This window comes from Rhincodon typus, chromosome 6 (genome assembly GCF_021869965.1).
Source record: "Rhincodon typus isolate 14 chromosome 6, sRhiTyp1.1, whole genome shotgun sequence".
Lineage (NCBI taxonomy): Eukaryota > Metazoa > Chordata > Chondrichthyes > Orectolobiformes > Rhincodontidae > Rhincodon > Rhincodon typus.
The window spans coordinates 15,187,262-15,212,261 of NC_063337.1; the positions used below are offsets into that span (position 1 = coordinate 15,187,262).

General features: G+C 41.5%; 1 protein-coding gene across 1 annotated transcript in view; it reads left to right on the forward strand.

Annotated features, from left to right (window-relative positions):
- The window catches only part of herc2 (HECT and RLD domain containing E3 ubiquitin protein ligase 2), a 231,921-nt gene that overhangs the window by 177,684 nt on the left and 29,237 nt on the right, over positions 1-25,000 (forward strand). The window contains exons 75-87 of the mRNA XM_048597893.1: positions 122-299; positions 781-942; positions 2,672-2,763; positions 6,111-6,250; positions 7,354-7,541; positions 7,738-7,935; positions 10,261-10,344; positions 12,171-12,312; positions 13,384-13,578; positions 17,368-17,480; positions 20,623-20,813; positions 21,401-21,506; positions 23,654-23,866. Coding sequence (XP_048453850.1) covers positions 122-299; positions 781-942; positions 2,672-2,763; positions 6,111-6,250; positions 7,354-7,541; positions 7,738-7,935; positions 10,261-10,344; positions 12,171-12,312; positions 13,384-13,578; positions 17,368-17,480; positions 20,623-20,813; positions 21,401-21,506; positions 23,654-23,866 — 2,002 coding nt within the window. The remainder of the gene's footprint in view (positions 1-121; positions 300-780; positions 943-2,671; positions 2,764-6,110; positions 6,251-7,353; positions 7,542-7,737; positions 7,936-10,260; positions 10,345-12,170; positions 12,313-13,383; positions 13,579-17,367; positions 17,481-20,622; positions 20,814-21,400; positions 21,507-23,653; positions 23,867-25,000) is intronic.

Sequence of the window (25,000 nt, forward strand, 5' to 3'; positions counted from 1 at the left end):
GGTAGTGACTCAAGCTTTTGAAGTATTTGACCTTGTGTTTGAAAGAAGTGTTACAAAGTGACCATTTTAATATTCCAAGTACAAAAAGATGTGTATTACGTTTCACTTTTGGCCCTTGCAGCCCCTGTGACCGACCTCGTGTTGTCGAATCGCTGCGTGGTATCGAAGTGATTGATGTTGCTGCAGGAGGAGCACATAGTGCTTGCATCACTGCAGCAGGAGAGCTTTACACATGGGGAAAAGGCAGATATGGAAGACTGGGACATGGGGACAGTGAAGATCAGCTGAAACCAAAATTGGTGAGTACTGGTGAAGTATTGATTTGAAAAAGCCCCAAACAGTGATGATGGAAATTATTATTCCTGATTTGTTGTAAACATTTACAGTATCATGTAACAGTTATGGCATAGAAAGAGACCAACAGCCCATTGTATCTGCACTGGCTGAATAAACTAGCTGCCCATTGTAATACCACTTGATACACAAATGATATTGTTTTTGCATTTCTCGCGTTGCTGATCTTAAGTAAAAACACCCATTTGCATGTGGAGCTGATTGATATTTTGGGCACCAGGCAGACATGTTTTGCGTGTATTGTTGATTGGTAGACTCCAAGAAGAACCACCAGCCTTCTATTTTTATCCTGAGTACTATAGCAGTAATTAGCAGTATTAAATTGAACTTAATTTAATTGAGTTATATTGCATTCTGGCCTCCAGTGAGAATGGTCCTGTGCGCTGTTTTTATCTTTCTGAATGCAAATTTGTGTTCATTTCTCAGGTGGAAGCACTGCAGGGTTACAGAGTCATAGATGTTGCATGTGGAAGTGGAGATGCACAAACTCTTTGTTTGACTGATGATGATATTGTCTGGTCCTGGGGCGATGGAGATTATGGAAAACTTGGAAGAGGTGGCAGCGATGGCTGTAAAGTTCCAATGAAGGTACTGAGAGTTTGCAGATAAATTCACATGAAGCTGATATTACAGGGGAGAAATCCATTTTACACAGACTTAACCCTGATACACTAGGTGTAAAAATGGCAAGATATGATTGAAGATGAACAGCAGTGAGGGGCAGTTCCAATTGCCCCTTACCCTGGGATTTTTGACAGATGTGGTCTGCTGGTAGGTTGAAGGAGACTGAAGGAATCACTCTTGTTCATTTTTGCCCAGACGTAATGTTGTAAAGGCATTTATTATTTTCCCAAAGCTGTCTTCTCCTTTCAGATCCCAAGTTTCCTAATGCCTGGTGGGACTTTGAACCTCATTAATCTCACCCATTGTCCTGCTCATGTGAAGTTTAAAATTTTTAACATCTGACCCAACTCCAGCCCAGCTAATTTTGCGAAATTAAAATTCACCTTCAGAAGTTTTTGTTCTTAATGGAGACATCTAAGCTTTCCTGACATGAATGCTGCCTCGCAATATTAGTAAAATTTTGTTTTTAAATGTTTGTATAAAGTCAGGAAGAGTAGAAAGGCTGTTGCTACCCCCATGCACTCTGAGGACCATGATGGGCACCATCACCATCTTCCGCATGTTATCCCACCCATGAGTTGACTTATCGAATCTGTGGGTATAAAAGATCATTGGCAGTAGGCAGGAATGTGGATTTGAAGTTGCAGTTAGGTCAAGCATGATCTTGTTAAATATTGAAGCAAGCTCAAGAGGCTGAATAGCGTACTCCTCGTCCTCCCCGTTTGTATGTTCCTCTCAAATTGTGTAGTTCAGTGTTGCTGAGATTGCTACCATTGAAGTTTTTCACTTAGTGTAGAGTCTAACATTTACAGTCTCGGCAAAACCACTTACAATATATCTCCTTGACGTATGTCATGGCCCACTCTTTGTATCATGGTACCTTTCTTTCTCAATACTTGCGTCATCACCCCTGTCCTCGCCATGTGTATTAAGAACCGTCTATCTTTGGACAAACGCAAATGCAGTTTCATTTCCTTCTCCCCACCCCTGTGTATTGTGACCCATTCGTCTTACGCTGCAGGATGAACACCGTCCGAGCAGTCTCGCAGACACATTCCTTTTCACTTAACTGGCTACATTTGGCAACATTAACTCATGTTCTGTGTTCCATGGCTGAAAAATTGCAACTTTCTGACACTTGTTTCTAGGAACTTCGTAAATTCCCTATGTCCCATATCGTGATTACTGCATCTATCACTAGACTATGTCTTGATCTGGCCATTGCTGCAGTTCTAATACCTCAATTTAATAATTAATTAAGATTTATTTTACCTCATCTGCCTTATCTTTCAGATTTGACTTCTTCATAGTTGTTTCCTTAATCTATCTTAAAAAAAAATACACTCATGCTAATCTAGAATTTTGCTCAGTTGGGTTTTTGATTATTTAATCCAATAATTTAGAGGAAATAAAAGCACAATATACATAATTTCAGAGAGCTCTAGAGACCCTGTTACAATGAAAATCTCATTCTCAGCAAACTAAAGATTAATTTTCTGTTGCACTCTGCATTAGCTTTCGAATATCTTTGCTATTTGCTCTCAACTCATCAGCTGCTTTAATACTAAAACATTGTATTTCTTTTACATTCAAGCTTTCATTATACTTATAATTGATTAAGACCATTTAGGTGGAGTCTTAACAACAGTGGCAACTTTTAGGGCTGACGTTGTTCAATATTTTCTACAAATAGATTGATTCCCTAACTGGACTTGGTGTGGTTAAGGTGGAATGTGGATCACAATTTTCAGTGGCTCTAACTAAATCTGGATCTGTTTATACTTGGTAAGTATATATCTTCAGTGTTTCTCACATTCAGCCTGCATCATTTTCTAAAGACCTGAGAGAAGAATATTTGTCTGCATAGGAGGACTCAGATTTTAAAAATTCTGGTTAATTTTAACAATTTAAGGTTCTTTGTATTAAGTCCATACAAAACAAACAGCAATGAAAGTCAGTAGCAGGTGAATCAGTATTCTTGTTCATAGTAGAAGAAACTTACATTTACAGAGCTTGTCTCAATGTAGCAAAAATCTCAAAGTGCCTACTGGCTCTAAATTAAAACATGGACATCAAGCTGAAGTAAAGATTAAGAAAATTAACCTCTAGTGGTCAAAAAGCTGAATTTTAAGGAAACTCTTAAAGGACAGCGAGGAGGTGGGAGGCAGGGATGAAGTGTGAAACCTGACAGGAGCCAGCATGTTCCAAGTAGCAAGGGATGCGTAAGGAACCAGAATGTTGGTATGTGCTAGGCCTTCGATCTCGAGACTTAGGAAGGATAAGGACATGAATGGATTTAACTGTTAACGTGAAATTTTAAAATTTAACATTTGGTTGATCGGGAACAAATACAGATGAACAAAGTTTTTGGGTTGTGTCTGACTGGGACTTTATGGGTGTGAAGATGTAGGCAGCAGGTTTTGCATGGGTTGGAGTTTTTAAGATGGTGTAGAGCAGTGTGTTAGGACAGCATTACGCTTGTTAAGTCTAGAAATGCTGCAAAGTTTGGATGAATGTTTCCAGCAGATTGGCTGAGACAAGGGAAAGACAGTCGATACAATGGAAATGGAAGTAAGTAGCTTTTGTTAAGGAGAAGATATGTATCAAATATGATGCTGAGTTGCCGACAGTTTGGTTCAGTCTGAGAGAGCGGCAAAGAAAGAGAATTAAATTTGTGGCAGGGGCCTATAGGAATAGTTTTGGTCTTCTCCCAGTAGTGGGATGATTGATCTGTCTTGAAAATTTCAATTGAACCAGAATCCACTGTTTTTGAGGGATCTAATTTCAAAGTTCCACGACTTTTTGTATGAATATGTACTTATTTTTATTCCTACCCATATAGGTGAGTTCTAATTTTTAGCTTACTAATTCTCCTTTGGTTATGATATATAGCCTCCATGACATTGCCATTAAAAGAAAAGTATTTCATTTTTCAGTCTTTCCAGAATGATTAGCTAGAAACTGTTCAAGCCATGGGACCCTTAACTGGCTCCTAATACTTCTCTGGGTGATATGAACAGTTTATCAGCTCAATTCTGTTTCTTCCCACTCCCCAAGTTAGATTCTATTATGTGAGCGCACAGTGTCACCATCCCATAAAAAACACCTAGGCAGCTTCTCAGTGATGAGAAACCAGAGATGAAATTCTGACTCCAAATTGAGAAATGAGTGTCTTTCTCGTTGTTCTGCACATCAGAATATATTCTTTCAATTTGCAATATTGTTCATACAGTCCTGGCCAAATTTATCCCTCAACCACCACCATAAAATAGATTAGTAGTTGTTATCTCGCTGATTTTGGGCCTTGCTCTGCTCAATTTGGCCGCTGTGTTTTCTATATTACATCAGTGACCATACAATGAAAGTACTTTCATTCCGCTGTAATATGCTTAGAAGTGATCCAATGTTATGAAAGTACTAAATAAATGGAAATCTCTCTCTTTTTCATTCTTTAGTTCCGTCATTCATTCATTCTTTTGTTCATTCCTCCTTTGTTGCTCCTTCCCAACCTCTCCTCTCCTCTCTCAGATTGACTGACTGGTAACGGTTAGTCCAACCTATTCCCAGGAATTACAATGTTTAAAAGACATTTGGATAAGAACATGAATAGGAAAGGTTTGGAGGGATATGGAGCAGGAGCAGGCAGGTGGGACTAGTTTAGTTTGGGATTATGTTCAACATGGACTGGTTGGACCGAATGGTCTGTTTCCGTGCTGGATGACTGTATGAATGCAGCAGCACAGTTTTTTTTAAACTAGGTTGTCGGATGTAAAGGTAAAGTCACTATTGTCCTACCAGAGCTTAGACCTGCTCTTTCATTAGAGAGGGGTGACTGGTGGTGCTTTAACCTGAGGGCCAACGTGCAAGGGAAGAGATTGAGAGGTGAGCTCTTCATTGGTAAGCTCAGCTGGTGTGGGAATTGAACCCACGCTGTTGGTGTTGCTCTGCCTGGAACATCTGGATAACAAGGATACCTATGTCAGGCTCCTACTTATTCACTACAGCTCTGCCCTCAACACCATAATTCCAAACATACTTGTCTGTAAACTCCGAGACATCGGTCTCAGCTCCTCCCCTAGCTCGATCCTCTACTTCCTGAACCATAGACCGAAATCAATAGAATAGGCGACAACATCTCCACCATAATCCTTCAATACCAGTGCCCAGAGGCTGTTTACACTATTATTCTCTTGACTGTGTGGCCAAATTCCACCTCAACTTCTTCACTTACAAATTTGTTGATGACACCACCATTCTAGGTCGGGTCTCAAACAATGTCAAGACAGAATACAGGAAAGAGATTGAGCACTTAGCGGTATGGTGGAATGATGATTATCTCTCTATCGACATCAGCCAAATGCAGAAGCCTGTCATTGACTTCAGGAAGCAGAGTGGAGGGCACACCCCTGTCTGCAGCCATGGTGCTGAGGTGGAGATAATCCAGTGTGTCGAGTTCCTGAGAGTGGTGATTACCAACAACCTGTCCTGGTCCACTCACTCCGAGATGTTCAAGAAAGCACAACAATGTCTCTACTTCCTTTTGGAGGTTAAGGAAATTAGGCATGTCCACAAGGACTGTTACCAATTTTTATAGATGCATCAAAGATTGCATCCTATTTGAATGCAACACAGCATAGTGTGGTAACTGCTGTTCCCAAGACTGCAAGAAACCACAGAATCATGAACACCGCCCAGTTAATCATGCATTCCAGCCTCCCATCCATTGACTCCATCTATCCTTCCCGCTGCCCCAGGAAAACAACCAACATAATCAAAGACCCTTCCACCCTCTTCCATTGGTCAGAAGATATAAAAGTTTGAATACATGTATGAACACATTCACGAACAGCTGCTTCCTTGCTGCTGTTAGACTTTTGAATTGACTCTCAAATGTTAGTTCTGATCTCTCTGTCTCTCTCTCCCTCCCCCCGCACCTTCTCTGTGGTTGTAACATTGTATTATCCATTCTGTTCTGCTGCCCTGATACACCTTGTATGGTACAATCTGCCAGTAAAACATGCAAAACAACACTTTTCACTGCACGTTGGTACATCTGGCAACAATAAATCAATCAATCAACTGAGCTAACCAATCACCCTGTCAAATTATTAACGTAGTGTTTGCCTTTACAGGGGTAAAGGTGACTACCATAGGTTGGGTCATGGCTCTGATGATCATGTCAGGAGACCTCGGCAAGTCCAGGGGTTACAAGGGAAGAAGGTGATTGCTATTGCAACTGGATCTTTGCATTGTGTATGCTGCACTGAGGATGGTAAGACTTGTAAGATATTTTGAAAGCTTTATAGATAAGCTAATGCAGGCTTACTCGAACTACAGCACCGTCAGGAGTTTGGTACAATTTTAATTACAAAATTGACTAGCAGCTATAATTTACTGTCAACAATTTTATTGTCCATTTGAGTACTGTTTAACATTGTCTCTCATGCCTCTCTTTATTTTAATAGGTTCTAGTCATATTGTTTAATGCTTTTATTAAAATCTATGCAAAGAAGTTTGATTGACGTGTTAGGTGCTTGTATAATGCTTAATGACAATTACTCTTAGGTTTCTTTTTGCCAAATATATTGTGCCTTGTCTATTTACTCAATGGTCAACTGGAGAGAACATATTCCTTTGTAGATTTGTATAACAGCTCATGTTTTAAACTAGGGGAATAAAAATGAAAATGAGTAAGAGGAGAGAAAAATGGAAAAGCACATTTCCTCCGACCTAAATATTGAATTGTTTTAAAAAAAAGATTAATTCTCCATAGTTTGCCTTTTGAGTATAGTTGGGAAGTCACGTTGAGGTTGTACAGGACGTTGGTGAGACCTCTTCTGGAATACCGTGTCCAGTTCTGATCGCCCAGTTATTAGAAGGAGATTAAGTTTGGCGAGGGTTCAGAAGAGATTTACCAAGATGTTGCCAGGTATAGAAGGTTTGAGTTATAGAGAGAGGCTGGGACTGTTTTCACTGGAATGCAGGAGGTTGAGAGGCGACCTTATAGAAGTTTATAAATCATGAGAGGTATAGGTAGGGTTCATGAAAGTTGTCTTTTCCCTAGGATGGGGAAATTCAAGACTAGGGAGCACGTTTTTAAAGATGAGAGGAGACAGATTTAAAAAATTGACATGAGGGGCAATTAATGAACTTTCAGAGTAAGTGGTGGATGCGTGTACAGTTACAGCGTTTAAAAGACATTTGGGAATAGGAAAGGATTGGAGGGATATGGGCCATTAGCAGGCACGTAGTTTGAGATTATTCGTTTAGTTTGAGATTATGTTTCGCATGGACTGATTGGACTGAAGGGTCTGTTTCCATGCTGTATGACTCCATGATTCTATATTACATTTTCATTTTTCCATTCCTAACAAGGAGAAGTTTATACATGGGGAGACAATGATGAAGGGCAGCTTGGAGACGGGACGACTAATGCCATCCAGCGGCCACGCTTGGTAACTGCACTGCAAGGGAAAAAGATTAATCGTGTTGCGTGTGGTTCAGCCCACACCTTGGCATGGTCAACCAGCAAACCTGCCAATGCAGGAAAGCTCCCATCACAGGTTAGTTAATAATATCAGTGGTTAATTCCAAATGTTCTTGTAAGTTAAGTTCTCAGCAGCATGTGTTAGTGATTGGAAAGTAATTAACTTTCATTGCTGTCCCCTTCAGAGCCAAGCAGTGTTAGCAAATTTTCATTGCAATTAACGGCTTTTAAAGTAAATTTTTTTAAATCTGTGTATTTCTTATTTATTTAAGATTCCAATGGAATACAACTACCTCCAGGAAATCCCAATAATCTCATTGCGGAATAGACTGTTACTACTACACCATATCTCTGAACTCTTCTGTCCCTGTATTCCAATGTTTGATTTGGAAGGTCGACTTGATGAAACTGGGCAAGGCCCTTCAGTTGGACTTGATACTTTACGTGGAATATTAATATCACAGGGCAAGGTAAGACCCTGTTTTGACAGTGGGCTTAGCTTTTGGGAATAGTCTTCTTTGTCAAAAGTTTCACGTATTGTAAAACAATGGAGAGTGTATGGAGGGTTCACCAGCAGCTCCATCTTGCATTTGCAATGTTTTGAATCAACATTACTTAAAACAAAAGCAGAAACCACAGGCAAGTTTATTTCTGAAATGTTAATGGCATAATAATGGCATTTACAGAAAAATTAAGCAGGTTATCTTGCAGAAGAAATGTTGTTGAGGCCAGTTTGTCAAAAAATGTTTCTACAAATCAAAGATCAAAGAGGGAAAAATGAGCAGAAACCTACGTAGAAGATTGTTAGAACTTGGTATACTTCACTATAAGTTGTATGGTGACAGTGACCATAGCATTGTTTAAAAAAAGACTGGGGTAAAATTTGAAAAGAACGTAAGGATATGGGGAAGGAGCAGGAAATAGAATTCAAAGCTGACCATTTCAGGGATAGTAAGTGAAACATATCCTTTTGTACTTGAGCGTTGTAATTTTGGTTTGAACAATTTTTAAGTTATATTTGACTAAGCAAATCAGATGTGATGGTATTACAGTTGAATAAAGGCATCTACAAGGCATGAGAGGGGAGCTGACCAGAATTGACTGGGAGAGAAGCCTAGTGGGAAAGACAGTGAAACAGCAATGGTAGGACTTTGTGGGAGTAATTTGGGAAACACAGCAAAGCTTCATCCCTAGGAAAAAGAAGCATATTAAAGGGAGGCAACCATGGCTGACTAGGAAAGTCTGGGACACCACAACAGCAAAAGAGACAGCATTAAATGTTGCAAAGGGCAGTGGGAAGCCAGTGGATTGGGAAGCCCACAAAGACCAACAGAGGACAACGAAAAAAGAAATGAGGGAGAAGATTAAATATAAGGGTAAGCTAGCTGGTAATTTAAAAGAAGATTGCAAGAGTTTCTTTAGATATGTAAAAGACAAAAGAAAGGCAAAAGTGGACATTGGGCTGCTGGAAAATGACACTGGAGAAGTAGTAATGTGGAGAAAAGAAATGATGAAGGAACTGACCAAGTACTTTGCGTCAGCCTTCACAGGGGAAGACACGAGTAACATCCCAAAAATTCAAGAGTCAGGCGCAGGTGAGTCTGGTGGCCATGCACCAAGGAGAAGGTGCTAGAAAAAACTGAAAGGCTTGAAGGTGGATAAGTCACCTGGACCAGATGGACTACAGCTGAGAGTTCTGGAGGAGATGGCTGTGGAGGTGTCAGTGGTAATCTTTCAGGAATCACTGGCGACAGGGAGGGTCCCAGATGATGGCAAAGTTGCTAATGTAAACCACCACCCCCCACCCCAATGAGGGAGTGAGGCAAAAGACAGGAAATTACAGGCCTGACTCAGTCGTTGGTAAGATTTTTAAGTCCACTGTGAAGGATGAGAGTTCTGAATACTTGGAAGTGCATGGTAAAATAGGACAAAGTCAGCATGGTTTCATCAAGGGGAGGTCATGCCTGAGAAATCGGTTGGAATTCTTTGAGAAAGTAATGAGCAGGTTTCATTGGAGAGCCAATGGATGTTACCTACTTGGATTTCCAGAAGGCCTTTGACAAGGTGCCGCATAGGAGGATGCTGAGTAAGATAAGGGCCCATGCTGTTAGAGTTAAAGGTGCTAGCATGGATAGAAGATTGGCTGTCTGGCAGAATGCAGAGAGTGGGATTAAAAGGGTCTTTCTCAGGATGGCAGCTGGTGACTGATGGTGTTGGGACCACAACTTTTCACTTTATATATTAATGATCCAGATGAAGGAACTGAGGGCATTCTGGCTACATTTGCAGATGTTACAAAGAAGTGGACAGGCAAGTAGTATTGAGGAGTCGGGGAGGCTGCAGAAGGATTTAGACAGGTGAGGAGAGTGGGCAAAGAAGTGGCAGGTGGAATACAGTGTGGGAAAGTGCAAGGTCATTCACTTTGCTAGGAAGAAGAGGCGTAGACTATTTTCTAAATGGGGAGAAGATTCAGAAATCTGACATGCAAAGGGACTTGGGAGTCCTGGTCCAGGATTCCATTAAGGCAAACTTGCAGGTTGAGTCGGTAGTTAGGCAAATACAATTTTTTGATTCATTCACGGGATGAGGGCGTCACTGGCTAGGCAGCATTTATTGCCCATCCCTAATTGCCCAATTGCCCTAATTGTTGTCTGGTTTCTGGATTAACAGTTCAGCGATAATACCACTAGGCCATCGCCTCCCCCATTTCTGCTCATATGTCTTATGGTCTTATAAGCACAGTTACCTGAGCGGTTCACCTGGCATTTGCTAACAACTTCAACATTATATTGCAGGAAGCTGCTTTTCGCAAGGTAGTCCAAGCGACTATGGTCCGAGATCGACAGCATGGGCCTGTTGTGGAGCTTAACAGAATTCAGGTACAATTGTGCAACAAAATCCCAGTAAATCTTTTAAAACTGGAACCTTGGCCTTTTTACCAGCTATTGTTAAATATTTGTATCTTGAGGTTGCCCAAGCCAATCATTTAGGCAATGCATGTAATTAAACTTAACAGGACTCCTTTCTCGCTTTGAATAAGTAATATTTGGCGCTCCATTTAAATTTAACTTTGTGATCAGATAGCATTTTATCAAAGAAGAACACTTTGTTTTTGAATGAGTTAAGATGTAAATCTGGTTTTACAGCTGATTCTTTCCTTGCATTTTGTCCTGAGGGCAGACTTTTGCTCTTGAATTTTGGAAATGTTGTTTTAGGAGTCCATTTCGGTAAGATGCTCAGATTTTAATTGTATTAAAGAATGATTTGAACGAAGAAACCTAGCAAAGAGACATGACCTCTGGTATAGGGCAACACCATAGCACAGGACATTGCTAAAGTTGCTGAAAGTTGGAGACTTAACAAGAAGCAATAAATAGGTAGAAAGCTTGTAGGTTGTAAGATGCAGTGAAGACTGTTAGCAGAGAAGTTAATAGAGGAGCTTCTCCGTTTTGAGGACCTGGGTTATGATAGTTGTAGGAGCAGACAACTGGGTATGACTGGATTTATTAAAAAGTAAGAAAACGTAAGGTGATGGTCAATGTAGTTGAAGTGCAAAAGCAGAGAGTTCAGAGCAAAAATAATGAAACACAGGAATATATAGGTTGCAATAAGAGTGAAGGTGAGCATAAATGGAGGCTTCGGAATGATTTGCCTATTACAGAACAATTTTTAAAGTTTTCTCTTCTGTGAAATATATTGGGTTCTGCTGATTGTTTGTTTGCTTGTTTGTTTGTTTATAATCTCATTATAATACTGTTGCATAGATTAATCCCTGCTAATCCACCATTGAAAAAGTTCTTCTGGGGAAAAAAAAATCAAGTAATACTGAGGTAATGTTGGGTTTAAGGAGGTTTTTTCTTTAATCTTTCAAGTCTATAGGCTGCAACTTTGACATTGTCTGATATTCAACTGTTTTTAGGTATTTGCTGGACTTAATTGAACCACATGAAACACTGTTGGTCCTTGGTGTCCTCTGCTTACAGTCACAGAGACTTACAGCATAGAAACAGGCCCTTTGGCCCAACCTGTCCACGCCAAAGCACTTCCTACTCCAGTATCATATTGGATAACAACTCAGTCCTTTCTCTGCAACCAGTTATTAGCTTAACACACTCACCTCAACCCTTCTGCCACGTATATCCTATGTTGCACAGAATCCCGCTTAGGCATTTCTACTGTGGTTGTTCACAATCCCTAGGTTTAAAATTTCTCAAGTCTGTGCCTTGATCCCTTCAGAAGCCTTACCTGGCCACATCAACAGGAGTTTAGAAGACAGGAATATTTTAGCTGGAAGGTTATCTTTTGAGATGTGCGAACAACCAGTCACACCATGTCCCAGAAGTGCCAGTTGTGTTACCTGAGGTTGAAGAAGTTTTTTCCATATTAGATGCAGTGAGGTGGAAGAGCCTTGAACTCCCACAGGGAACCAGCACTACTTATTGGGGCCATGCCTGCGTGGGTGAGGACTTAGACCTCATTCAGTCTTTCTGAAGAGTGGAGGTGAATGAGCAGAAGATTTCAGAAATCAATCTTAGTGACAAAGCTTTGAGCAAAGGCAGCGAATGTGTACAGGGTGGAACTGGATACTCGTGGTCCGATCACCACCTGATATTTGAATTTCTGTCATGGCTTTTGAAATACGTCACTGCTTTTGCTTTTCAGCCTGGTTTTGGCATTGATGATTAAAATTGATCTTTTCCTTCAGGTCAAACGTTCCAGAAGTAAAGGAGGTTTGGCAGGTCCTGATGGCACGAAGTCTGTTTTTGGTCAGATGTGTGCTAAGATGAGTTCGCTCAGTCCTGATAGCTTGTTGCTCCCTCACAGAGTCTGGAAAGTCAAGTTTGTTGGTATGTTTAGTTATGCAGCTAACTTTTGTTTTGTTTCTTTTTTTTTTGTGTGGGCCACGAGTAGGGGGAGGAGATAAAAAAATTTACTTTGCTTTCTCCCTGATGTTGATTTTAATCAGAAGCCAACTTCCAGCTCAGTGAGAGCCCAAGAAGTGGATTCTAACATCATTTCTTTTGATACTCAAGAATCATAGAATCCCTCCAGAGTGGAAACAGGCCATTTGGCCCAACAAGTCCACACTGCCCCTCTGAAGAGTATCCCACCCAGACCCATTCCCTTACCCCTGCATTTCACATGTCTAACCCAGCTAACCTAAACATCCCTGGGTACTATGGGCAATTTAGCATAGCCAATCCACCTAGCCTGCACATCTTTGGACTGTGGGAGGAAACCGGAGCACCCGGAGGAAACCCACACAGACACGGGGAGAATGTGCAAACTCCACACAGACAGTCGCCCAAGACTGAAGATAAAGTCAGTAACTCCTGCTCCCCCCAACCTCGAAGTGTGGCATATGTTGTTTAAGATTTCATTAGAAACTGATACTTTACCTTGGGGTCTACTTTCCTTATGTGAGCATTCATTGTGAATGTGGTCAGCATTTTACTGGAAAGCATTACGTGCAAACCTAATCTTGACCATACCTAATATCCACATGTGGACATTCACCATATGTTTTTGAGTTTAGTAATTGAATTCATTAAGTGTTTATAATTGCTTGACATGTCCCTCCACCTCTTCTGCAGTCCAAGATGATTGAGGACATTTTTCGCTCCCAATTGCTAAGCTAGGTCAACCTTGGCAATTTCTTGGCCTGTGATTCAATGCCACATCAAGAATCACAACCTGAAATGGTTAGAGAGTTAATTGATACATCAGTTTGCCAAAACCGGTGTCAGAATTCTACTTATTATCAATTATATTCACTCTTTTGTAAGTTTTAACAATGTTCTTTGTTCTTTGTCATGGTTGGCACTCATTAGCATATGCAATTTATACAACACTGCAAAAATTTTGCATCTTAGTTGCTGAGGAACATTTATCTGATTGAAACTTGTTTCTTTGTCCAGGCGAATCAGTGGATGATTGTGGTGGAGGCTACAGTGAATCGATTGCAGAGATGTGTGAAGAGCTTCAAAATGGTTTGACGCCGTTGTTGATTGTTACCCCAAATGGAAGGGATGAATCTGGAGCCAACCGAGACTGCTTTCTATTAAATCCAGCTGCCAAATCGCAATTGCACATGAACATGTTCAGATTTCTAGGTATGTGGGCTATTAATGTGTCTTGAGGTTTGCACTTTGTGTGTTAATTCAAAAAGTAAGCTTCCTTAATCAGTTAATGAATAAATACACCATCCATTGTGATGTAAGGTATGCAGCCCAGAAAAGATGCATGTTGAGTTTCACAATTTCAACTGGAGATAGAGAACAGTACAGCGCAGGAATAGATCCTTCGGCCCAAGACTGTGCCAAAACATATTGCCTCTCTAAACTAAAAACCTTTTGCCTTTGTGATCTGTAGTCCAGTATTCCCTGCCTATTCACTATCTGTCAAGATGCCTCTTAAATATTACTATTTTATCCACCTACCCTGCCACCTATGGCAGCGCATTCCAAGCACTTACCACCCTGTGAGTAAGAAATAAACTTGCCTCTCACATCGCCTTTGAATATTTCTCCCTTTTACCTTAAACCTATGTTGCCTAGTAATTGAGATTTCTACCCTGGAAAAAAGACCCTGTGACTGTCCGTGCCTCTCATAATTTTGTAAAGAGATCACCCCTCATCCTTTGAAGTTTGAGTGAAAACGAGCAAGTTTGCCCAATCTGATATCCTCCAAACCAGGTCCTTGTGAATTGTTCCTGTCCCCTCTTCGAAGCCTCCACATCCTTCTGTTAGTACGGCGACCCAGACTGTATTCCAAATGTGGCCTAACCAAAGTTCTAAACAACTGCATCATAACTTGCCAATTTTTATATTCCATGCAAGGCAAGTATGCCATGTGCCACCTCGACCACCTTATCCATTTATATTGCCACTTTCAGGGAGCTGTGGGCCTTTTAAGCCTAGATCCCACTGTATGTTGATGCAACTAAGGGTTCTGTTTTTCTTCCCTCCTGCATTAGACCTTCTAAAATGCATCACCTCGCACTTGCCTGGATTAAACTCCATCTGCCATTTCTCTGTCCAAGTCTCCAGCATATCTTTATGCTGTTGTATCCTATGGAAATCCTCACTATCTGCAGCTACCCCCAATCTTTGTGTGGTCTGCAAACATCGTAATCAGGCTATCTACATTCTCCTTCAAATCATTTTATATACCATATATATTACAAACAACAGGGTCCCAGCTCTCATCTCTGCAGAGCACCGCCGGTCACAGATCTCCAGTCAGAAAAACACCCTTTCACTGCTACCCTGTGTCTTCTATAATTAAATCACGTCTGTATGCAGTTTATCATCCATGTAACTTCACGTTTTTGTATCAGCCTGCTGTGAGGGAACTTGTCAAAGACCTTGCTAAAGTCCATACAGAGAACTGCTACCCTGCCCTCATCAATCATGTTTGTTACTTCTTTTAAACAAAACTCACTCAATGCTGCCTATAAGTCCAAATTTTTCCAAATGTGAGTAAATCCTGTCCTTAAGAATCTTCTTCAGTAATTTTCCTATAATGGACGTAAGGCTTACTGGCCTGTAATTTTTCGGATTATCCCTGTTACCCTTAAAGGAACAACACTGGCTGTTCTCCAGTTCACTGGAACCCCTCCTGTGGATAAAGAGAATACAAAAATTTCATACAAGATCCCAGCTATTTCCTGCCTCTGTATTCTGGGATGGATCCAATCAGGTCATGGGGACTTGCCTATCTTTAATGTTTTTCAAAACAGCCATCGTCACCACCTTTTTTTTGCATTGACTTTCCCTTCAATATAAATGTGCTGGGATTGCGAAGTTGGGATTTCTGAAGAAAGGTCCCATCCTGAAATGTCAGCTTTCCTGCTCCCCTGATGCTGCCTGGCCAGCTGTGTTCCTCCAGCTCCACACTGTGAACTCTATGTTGAGGCCATTGGACTGTAAGCTCCCGAAACAGAATATGAGGTGGTGTTTCTCTGGTTTACATGTGGCCTCATTATGACAGTGGAGGAGGCCCAGGTTGGACATCCCACCAAAGGAGTGGGAGGGGGTTGAAATAGCTGGCAACCAGAAAGTGGTGTTGATTGGAGCGTACAGAGCGCAGATGCTCCGCAAATCAGTCACCGAGTCTACGCTTGGTCTCTCCGATATAGAGGAGACTGCATCAGGAGCGACTGATGCAATAGACCAGGTTAGAAGATGTACAAGTGAATCTCTGTCGGATTTGGAATGATTGTTTGGGGCCTCGGACGGAGGTGAGAGGGGAGGGCAGGTGTAGCACTTCCCACGGTTACGGGAAAAGGTGCCAGGTGTGGTAGAAGGGTTGGTGTGGAGTGGACAAGGGAGTCATGGAGTGAGTGGTCCCTACGGAAAGCAGATAGGGGCAGGGAAGGAATTATCTTTTTGGTGGTGGGGTCTGATTGCAGGTGGTGAAAATAGCGGAGGTTGATGCATTGGATTTGGGAGATTGGTGGGGTGGTATATGAGGACCGGGGGACTTTATCCTTGTTGCTGGAGGGGGGGGTTTTAGGACAGAAGTGCAGAAAATGCAGGAGATGTGGTTGAGGACATTATGGATCATGAGAGAGGGGAAGTTAAGTTCCTTGAAGTAGAAGCACATCTAGGATGTCCGGGAGTAGAACTTCTCATCCCAGGAGCAGATGCTGCGAAAGCGGAGGAATTGGGAATGTGGGATTGCATTTTTGCAAGAGGGTGGCTGAGAGGAGCTGTAGTCGAATAGCTGTGTCATTGGGTGTGAAATGGTTGTCAGTGCTAAGTCGGTTACCAGCAATGCATGGAGAGGCACCTTTGCCTGCAACCGCAGGAAGAGCTTACCTGCCTGTACACCTCCTCTCTCACCTCTGTCCAAGGCCCCAAACAGTCATTCCAAATCCGACAGAGATTCACGTCTTCTAACCTGGTCTATTGCATTTGTCGCTCCTGATGCGGTCTCCTCTATATCGGACAGACCAATCGCAGACTCGGTGACCAATTCATGGAGCATCTGCACTCTGTACGCTCCAATCAACACCACCTTCTGGTTGCCAGCCATTTCAACTCCCCCTCCCACCCTTGGCGACATGTCCATTCTGGGCCACCTTCACTGTCACAATGAGGCCACACGTAAACTGGAGGAACAACACCTTTATGTTCCACCTTGGGAGCTTACAGCCCAACGGCCTCAACATAGAGTTCATCAGCTTCAAAATCTCCCTACCCCCAGCCTCATTCAATGTCCAGCCGTCCCCCTCATCCCTGCCTCCTTGACCTGACACAACCTGTCCATCTGCCTTAACACCTATCCGCCCCACTCTTTTTTTAACCATTGACCAATCTCTACAACCTCTTACCTGCATCCACCTATCACCATCCCACCTACCTTTCTCCAGCCCCACCCTCCCCCCATTTATTTCTGCGCTCCCTTCCCCCCACAGCAGCCCTGATGAAGATCCCGACCCAAAACGTCAACTTGCCTGCACCTCAGATGCTGTCTGACCTGCTGTGCTCCTCCAGCTCCACATTTTATCGACTCTGACGTCCAGCATCTGCAGTCCTTACTATCTCCTAGGTGTATAAGATGTTGGATGTTGATGGTGTTGGATTGGATCTGACTCCATCACACTGGAAGCTTGAAGAATAAAGTTAGAAATCTTGTAGAAAATAAATCTCTTTTGAGAACTAAAGACATCTAATTTATGCAAGATCAAAATTCTTAAATTTTTTTTTTAAACTTTTAATGACCATCCAGAAAGTGAGTGGTAAATTTTGCAGAGTGCAGTCGAAGCAAAGTACTATCCAAAATTTGTTGCTATCTGCTGTATTGTCCATGAGAGTTAGAATGGAATAATTAGGATCTATTCATGCTTTTAACATTATATTATCCTGGAACTTTCCATTTGTTGTTCTCACTTATAGGTGTACTGTTAGGCATTGCTATACGTACAGGCAGTCCTCTGAGTCTCAATTTGGCTGAACCAGTGTGGAAACAACTGGCAGGAATGAATCTAACAATTGCTGACTTGAGTGAGGTAATTTCTGACATTTCTGCCTATGTCTTTATGCATTTGTTATAAATAAACACATTTTAAGTACTCTATTTTTGTCTGGAGTTAGAATATTCTAACTTTGTTGTATATAAACGTTATAAATCAATAATCCCTATTCACATGCAAACAACCATTGACCCCTGTCTGTTTTTGGCAACCTTGTTTCTAAACCCTCTTTCTTCTACAAAATCCTTTCTGTACAATGTGCTTGAGTCTCTCCAGTCCAGCATCTGCTCCTGTCATAGCAGTGGAACACACTAATCAAAGTAACCAATGACATCTTTTATGACTGTGATTATGGTGCATCGTCTCTGCTCATCCACCTTGATCTCACCTGCAGACTGTACTAAAGTATACTATACCACCATCCTCTAATGCTTGCCTCTGTTGTGTAGCTCAGTGGACTGGCCTCACTTGATTCCACTCATATTATCTAAGTGCATCCAGAGCTTCTCAGCAATGACTTCTCTTCCTGTTTCTGAATTGTCACCCAAAGATCTTTCCTCCACTGCCACCATTTCTAATGTACCCTGAAGATACTGATAGCTTTTTTAAAAAGGGCAATTTGAACTTCCAGTTAATAGCGGAGAGGGTAATGTGACAGATTACATATTATAAGACCTTTACTGTAAAAGATATTAATGCACTATTGACTGAACATTGCTTTTGTAGGCAACTTATATTGTAACCTACAGAACGGAATTTGTAACCTAACTGAAACAAATCAAGGACATGTAACAGTCTTTCAGCCTGGTAATTCTAACCTGGAACTGTCCTTCACCATGAAGATATTATTGGAAATCCTCTTTCTCAGCCTCATTTTAACTCCTCACGAGTTTGGTCATTCAATCTGGGCATTCTGTTGCCTCTGATCCATTTGGTCCCTAGTTGTTCTTTTCCAGAGCTTGGCAAATCCTTCTCAAAATCTGTTTCCATGATTTCTCTACCTTTTTTAATGCTTTTCAAAACACCCAATACCATGTTTTTTTATATTGACATGCCCTTCAATACGAACATGCCCCTCCCTAGACTCCACCATGTCCTTCTCCTTTGTTAGTGCTGATGCAAATTTTACGTTAAGGACCTTACCCACTTTGTGACAATATGAATCATGTTGGTGTTGTACCCAGCTGTCTTTGAGACTCTCGATTCTTTCACTTTGGAACCAAATTGGCACAAGTGTTTAAATCTTAAATTAGTCCCACTTAGAGTCATAGAAATATACAGCCCGGAAACAGACCCTTCGGTCCAACTTGACCTTGCCAACTAGATATCCTGAATAAATCTAGTACCATTTGCCAGCATTTGGCCCATTTCCCTCTAAACCCTTCGATTCATCTAACCATTCAGGTGCCTCTTAAATGTTGTAAATATATCAGCCTCCACACATTCTTACTGCTCTAATAACACTGCTGCAGGCTAGATTAGATTCTACGTTTTTACATTTTAATCCAATAGACAGATCTCAATAACAGCATGTAATCCAACCAAAACCCCACTATACTGTAGATTTGAAAAAGAAAACCAGTAAGGTTACACTTTAAAAAGCCACTTAGCTGCTCCCCTGCTGTGAGTTCCCACACGCAAGTTCCTCCAAGGTCAGCTGTGAATTTTGCCGTTTGTTTATTTTCTTAGAACGAACTCCGATGTTCAGAAAACAGACAACAAAAGCAGCAGCTGTGCAGGTTACTGCTGGGTCAGACAGCAGTGTAGGTTTCTTTTCCCATTTGAATCATTGCCTGTGTGGTCACTGCCCTTTGTCTGTCTTTCTCCTTTTTAAAATGCTGTTGTTTTGATCTTTCTTTTTCCCCCAAAGTTCCAAAACAATGCAACTGTTTATAAAACAGTAATTACTGCTCCTAGAATTCAAGGAAATCAGCTCCAACACTGAAAATAGCTCAAAAGGAGCAGCTGTTACAGCCACCATTTTTTTTTCTGTTCTCCATCTTGGATTGCACAGAATCCTTATTCCAGAACTTTGGAGACAAAGTCTATCCACTGTAAGTACACAGGCTGCTGCTACTGTCTCTGAGCATTAACCATCTTGTATCTTCATTCCAGTAAACCAATCTGGACTTCCTTTAATGTCTAATGGTCACTACCCTTATGGTCAAGCTAACTTCAGAATTTTTTTTAAAAATTCATTCACAGGATGCGGGCATCGCTGGTGGTGGGGTCACATGATCTCCTCACCTTCTGTTAAAGACAGTTCCAGGACATTACAATCTTATAAACTTCATAATTGTAATGCATCATTGATGTCTGCAGCAGCATTGTCAGTACATTACAAACAAACAAATTATGTTTACATTTCTGACAATGCAATACTGCATGAGCTGCAAATTCCTCCATATAAACTTTGAAAAGACTGGTATCACCTTAACTGATCATGGCTCTGTAGCTTTGCCACTGTCTTTTGGTTAGCCAAGGCTATTTGCCTTCAGCATCTTTTTGACCTGACCTGAGCTCGATATCTTCTCCCAAAGTAGAGATTGCCTGCTTCTACAACATTGCCCATCTCTGCCACACATTGAAACCCTCCTTCTGAAACCCTCATCTCTGGCTTCTCCATCTCCAGTTCCTTCCTGGCTGGCCTTCTGTACTGCACCCTCCTTAAACCTCAACTTGTCTAAAACTCTGCTGCCAATATTCTATCCTATCACAAGTCCTGCACACTGTTCCTATATTGGCTCCTGGACCCCTCATTTATAGGTCATGCAGTGTTTAAATGCCGCGATTTCTGTGGTCATCCCCATCGCTTTAACTTCACCAGTCTAGCAGGCATCGAGATGATTCTGGCTTTGTGTTCAAACCTTTTACTTGCCCCCACTACTTTCTCACATAATTGGTAATTATTGTCATTCATCTTAGTCCTAAGTTCTTGAATTCCCTTCCTAAACCTGTCTTCCTATCACCTTTCTTCCTTTTCAAGCCTTTTTGGAATCCTTATATATTTGACCAACCTCTCCAAATAATACTTTCTTTGACTCAGTGTCGATTTTGGCTAATATGAAATTTCTTGGTTTTTTTTTGTTGTTTACATCGAAGAAAAGTTGTCTTGCATTAATGGTCTAGGTATATTTGATGAAAATACCTATTATTTATCCCATGTTCTTACTCTTAGGTTGACAAAGACTTTATTCCTGGGCTTATGTACATCAGAGATAATGAAGCCACAGCTGAGGAGTTCGAGGCCATGTCTTTGCCGTTCACCGTGCCAAGTGCCAGTGGTCAAGATATTCAGCTGAGCTCCAAGCACACTCATATCGTATTGGAGAACAGGGCAGAGTATGTTAGGCTGGCCATAAACTATAGGTAAAGTGAATCATTTTGTAGCATTGCCTTTTCATAGGCCTATTTTGCAAAGACTTGTCCAGCTATAGTTCCTGTTGTCATGCATATCACTGCGTCATAAGGTGTTGCTATTGCATTAGTTTAAGTTTTTTGAAAAGCTACGTTTAAAAATCAGTTTTAGTAAAACTAATGCTGTCAACTACGTGGTACAAGATTTCACATTCCAGTCCCAGTCAAGTGCTTGAGCACAAAAATTAAGACTGACACTCCAGTGCAGTTATGAGGGAACGCTACACTGTCAGAGGTGTCATATTTCAGATTAGTTTCAAACTGAGGCCTTATGAGCCTGCTTGGGTTGATGTAAGAGATGCATTGCTATCATTTTGGAGGTATCCTTGGTGTCCTGGCCAAACTGTTTATCCCTCAAATAACATCACAGTTTATCTGGTCATTAATACGAAGCTGTTTGTGGGAGTTGCTGTCCTCAAATAAGCTGCCACTCAAAAAAAAATGGCTTGGAGATGTTTTGGTGGTTGTGAAAAATGCTATTTAAATGCAAGACTTTCTAAAAATGTCTTTTCTTGTTTGGTGTGCTTTGTTTGTCACAGGCTGCATGAATTTGATGAGCAGGTTGCTGCTGTACGGGAGGGGATGGCTCGAGTTGTCCCTGTACCTCTTCTTTCTCTCTTCACTGGCTATGAACTGGAAACAATGGTATGTCATTCCTTCTGACAGATTCTAAACTGAAAATTCTTAATTGTATGATTAGCTTAAATAAAGGAGACGTCATTGCTTTATTTTAAACCATTAATTGTTGAGAATTAATTTTTAAATAGCATTGATTTTGAATTAATGCCAAACTATTTCCCCTCAGGCGGGTTGGGAGTGTATTTGAAAGTTTAATGTTGTTTCTACATTATATGCTTTATGTGGTTAGATGTTGTATTTTCAGGTGTGGGCAACTAGTTTCCAGTTTGTATTAGCTGGAACCAGGAGGAAATGGAGTTGAAGCCATGATTTTCGTCAGTGTTGAGGCAGGTTTGAGGGGCCGAATGGCATATTGCTGTTCCTGTTTCTTGTCTTACATTTTTAAAGGAAAAGTTGAATTGAATGGACAACTCTTGAAACACTGCATTACCTAGATCCATTGTCAAAATGTGTTCGCCTCCTGCCCAATTGCTTCTTTCCTCCTTCTAGGTCGGATTTCTCTCACTAGTGATTCCTTCACGATCCACTTCCTTGCCTCCTGCCTACATCATTCACATCAATACAATTGTCTGGAACCCCACGTCAATTCATGGGCAAGCTTCATAAAGATAACCACCCTTCATCCACATAATCGCAGCCTTATTTAAATAAGGCCTAATGCCTCAGATCCAATGTTGGGTATGCGTTAAGCCTATCCATTCAGGTACAGGGATTTTTCCCTGTGCGTACCTAGTCAATGCTGGCACGTTTGACGTGAACAAATTTCAAAACCATTACCAAAAGTTTTTTTAAAAAATCACCACAGTTCCAGCGAGTCATCGGGCTGCTCTCTCATTAGAGAGGGATGATTGGTGGTGGTATAACCTGAGGGTCGTCATGCCTCAGGCAAGGAATGAGATTGAGAATGGTTACCTTGGCCAGTCCAGGAGCTGAATCCATGTTGTCGGTGCCACTCTGGATTGCAAAACAGCTGTCCAGTTAACTGAACCCCATGGAAGTCCCTCCTTCTCCATCCTTTCTATCGCTGAAACATGGTAACTCTTAGGTAAACCACCACAAGTGATCACTGAGAGAGCAGCTTTAGGGTTCTCTGGGACTGTGGTGACTTTAACTTGTATTTATGTACCTTGTGCTAGACCTTTGTTTCATGAATGGATTTGGGCAACGTTTGATCTAATTCACCCAGCCTTTCTGTTTAAGTGATGATTACTAGCTTTGTGATCAATGTAATCGGTTGTATTTAATCGTAGTAACAGTGGCCACACTGCCAAGCCAAAAAGTGAGGAATGAATTCACTGCTGTCAGCAGGATCTAAGGGCTACATCTTGTCAGGAACTCGTGCCACTTGATAAGTGTGGCCACCTACCCCCAAGAGCTGTCTGATAGTTTAGCAGCCTTAACCAGTACCGTTGGGAGCAGAGGCTGCTGCTGGGTCTGCACCTGGAGAAGGAACCCACATTGATGGATGTGCGGAATCTCAAACAAGTGGGGATAGCGGTCACCAAGTCCTGTCTTGCAAGGCGTGACGGCTGGGATTTGCAAGAGAAGGTTGCAGGGGATAGGTCATGACAGAAGGGGCATCTCTTTGACTTGAAGAGTGCCCATGAAGACAAACCTTCCCCCATAGAATTACCCAATTTGACAGGGTTTGCCCGACAATCTTCCCATGGAGTAGAGATCCCTCACCCAACTGCCCTGGAGGCAGGAAGAGTCCCTTAAATAACCACTTAAGTGGCTCAGTTGGGCCCTGGGCAGAAGGACACCTGCCTCCCAATCCTGCTGCAGGCAAGGTGACATGGCAGCAGGAGGACAGTGGGCATACTAAACCCACCACCTTTTTTTTTAAATGAAGGGCTGGAACATCTAACTGAATGTGTTCATCCCTTGTTAGTTGCCATGAGAGAAATTGGAATTATTTTGCAGAAACATACATCGTGGCCTCTAATGGAAACTGTTTGAAGTTCCAGTTACTGCTGGAAATTTTCTCCCTGAATCTCCTCCAGATACAGTGTTTGAGTTTTATGTTTGTAGTAAGAGTTTTTTTAAAAATTAAAATTTTTGGAATTAGTCATAAAATGCCAATGTAGTGTTTAAGCTAAGGAAAAGGTTTGATATGAACTGACAGAAGTATCCCATTCATTGTATCATTGCAGGTATGTGGGAGTCCTGATATACCACTTCACCTTTTAAAGTCTGTCGCCACATATAAAGGAATAGAACCAAATGCTTCATTAATCCAGTGGTTCTGGGAAGTGATGGAATCCTTTTCCAATACTGAACGCTCCCTTTTTCTGCGGTTTGTGTGGGGACGCACACGATTGCCTAGAACAATTGCGGACTTCAGGGGACGGGATTTTGTTATTCAGGTATTGTCAATAGATAAACGTACAATAATGAGGCAATTGGATGGTGGCCTAGAGATGCTCAAACTCCCTATTTCAGTGACAATTGTGGCTCAGCTGACAGTACAAGCTTCCTGTTCAGTCACCACGGACATAGGTTCAGCAGCCTGTAATTCCCGCATTATCCCCATTGACCTTCTTGAACAAAGGAACAACATTGGCTATTCTCTACTCCTCTGGGACCTCTCCTGTGACTGAAGGGGATACAAAGATTTCATACAAGGCCTCAGCAATTTCGTCCCTCGCCTCCCTAGGCATTTTGGGATGGATACCATCAGGTCCTGGTGACTTGTCTACCTTTAATACTTTTCAAAACCCCCAATACCGCCATTTTTTAATGTTGACATGTCTTAGAAAATCAATGTACCCCTCTCTAGACTCCCCATCCACCATGTCCTTTTCTTTTGTTAATGTTGTGCAAAGTATTCATTAAGGACCTCGTCTACTTCCTCTAACACCGTGCATAAATTCCCTCCTTTGCCCTTGACTGGACCTAGCTACCCTCTTGCTCCTTATGTACATATAAAACACCGTGGTATTTTCTTAATGATGTTTTCCAAGGACGTTTCATGGCCCCCTTTTAGCCCTCCTAACTCCTTGTTTAATTTCTTTCCTGTTTTCTTTATATTCTTCAAGGGCTCTGCCTATCTTCAGTTTTTTTCTGACTAAGCTCTTAATTTCTCTCATCATCCAAGGTTTCTGAATCTTGACATCCTTATTCTTCCCTTTCACAGGAGCTTGTTGGTCCTGAACTCTAATTAACTGGTTTTTAAAAGATTCCCATATGACAGATGTGGATTTAGTCTCAAATAGCAGTCCTCATTCCACATTCCCCTAATATTGCCATAGTTAGCCTTCCCCCAGTTTAGTACTTTTACCTGAGGGCTACTCTTATCCCTTATCCATTAGTAACATAAAACTTAGGAAATTATGGTCACTTCCTGAAATGTTCCCTGACTAAAACTTTGAAAGCCTGTTGAAGTTTAAATGTTAAAGTGTAGCACTGCATGACAGTGAAGTAGTCCAAGAATTCAGGAGACTATTAATAGAAATGTGTATATCCAAATATTTTACTCACTTTCTTTCTGCAACATTTAA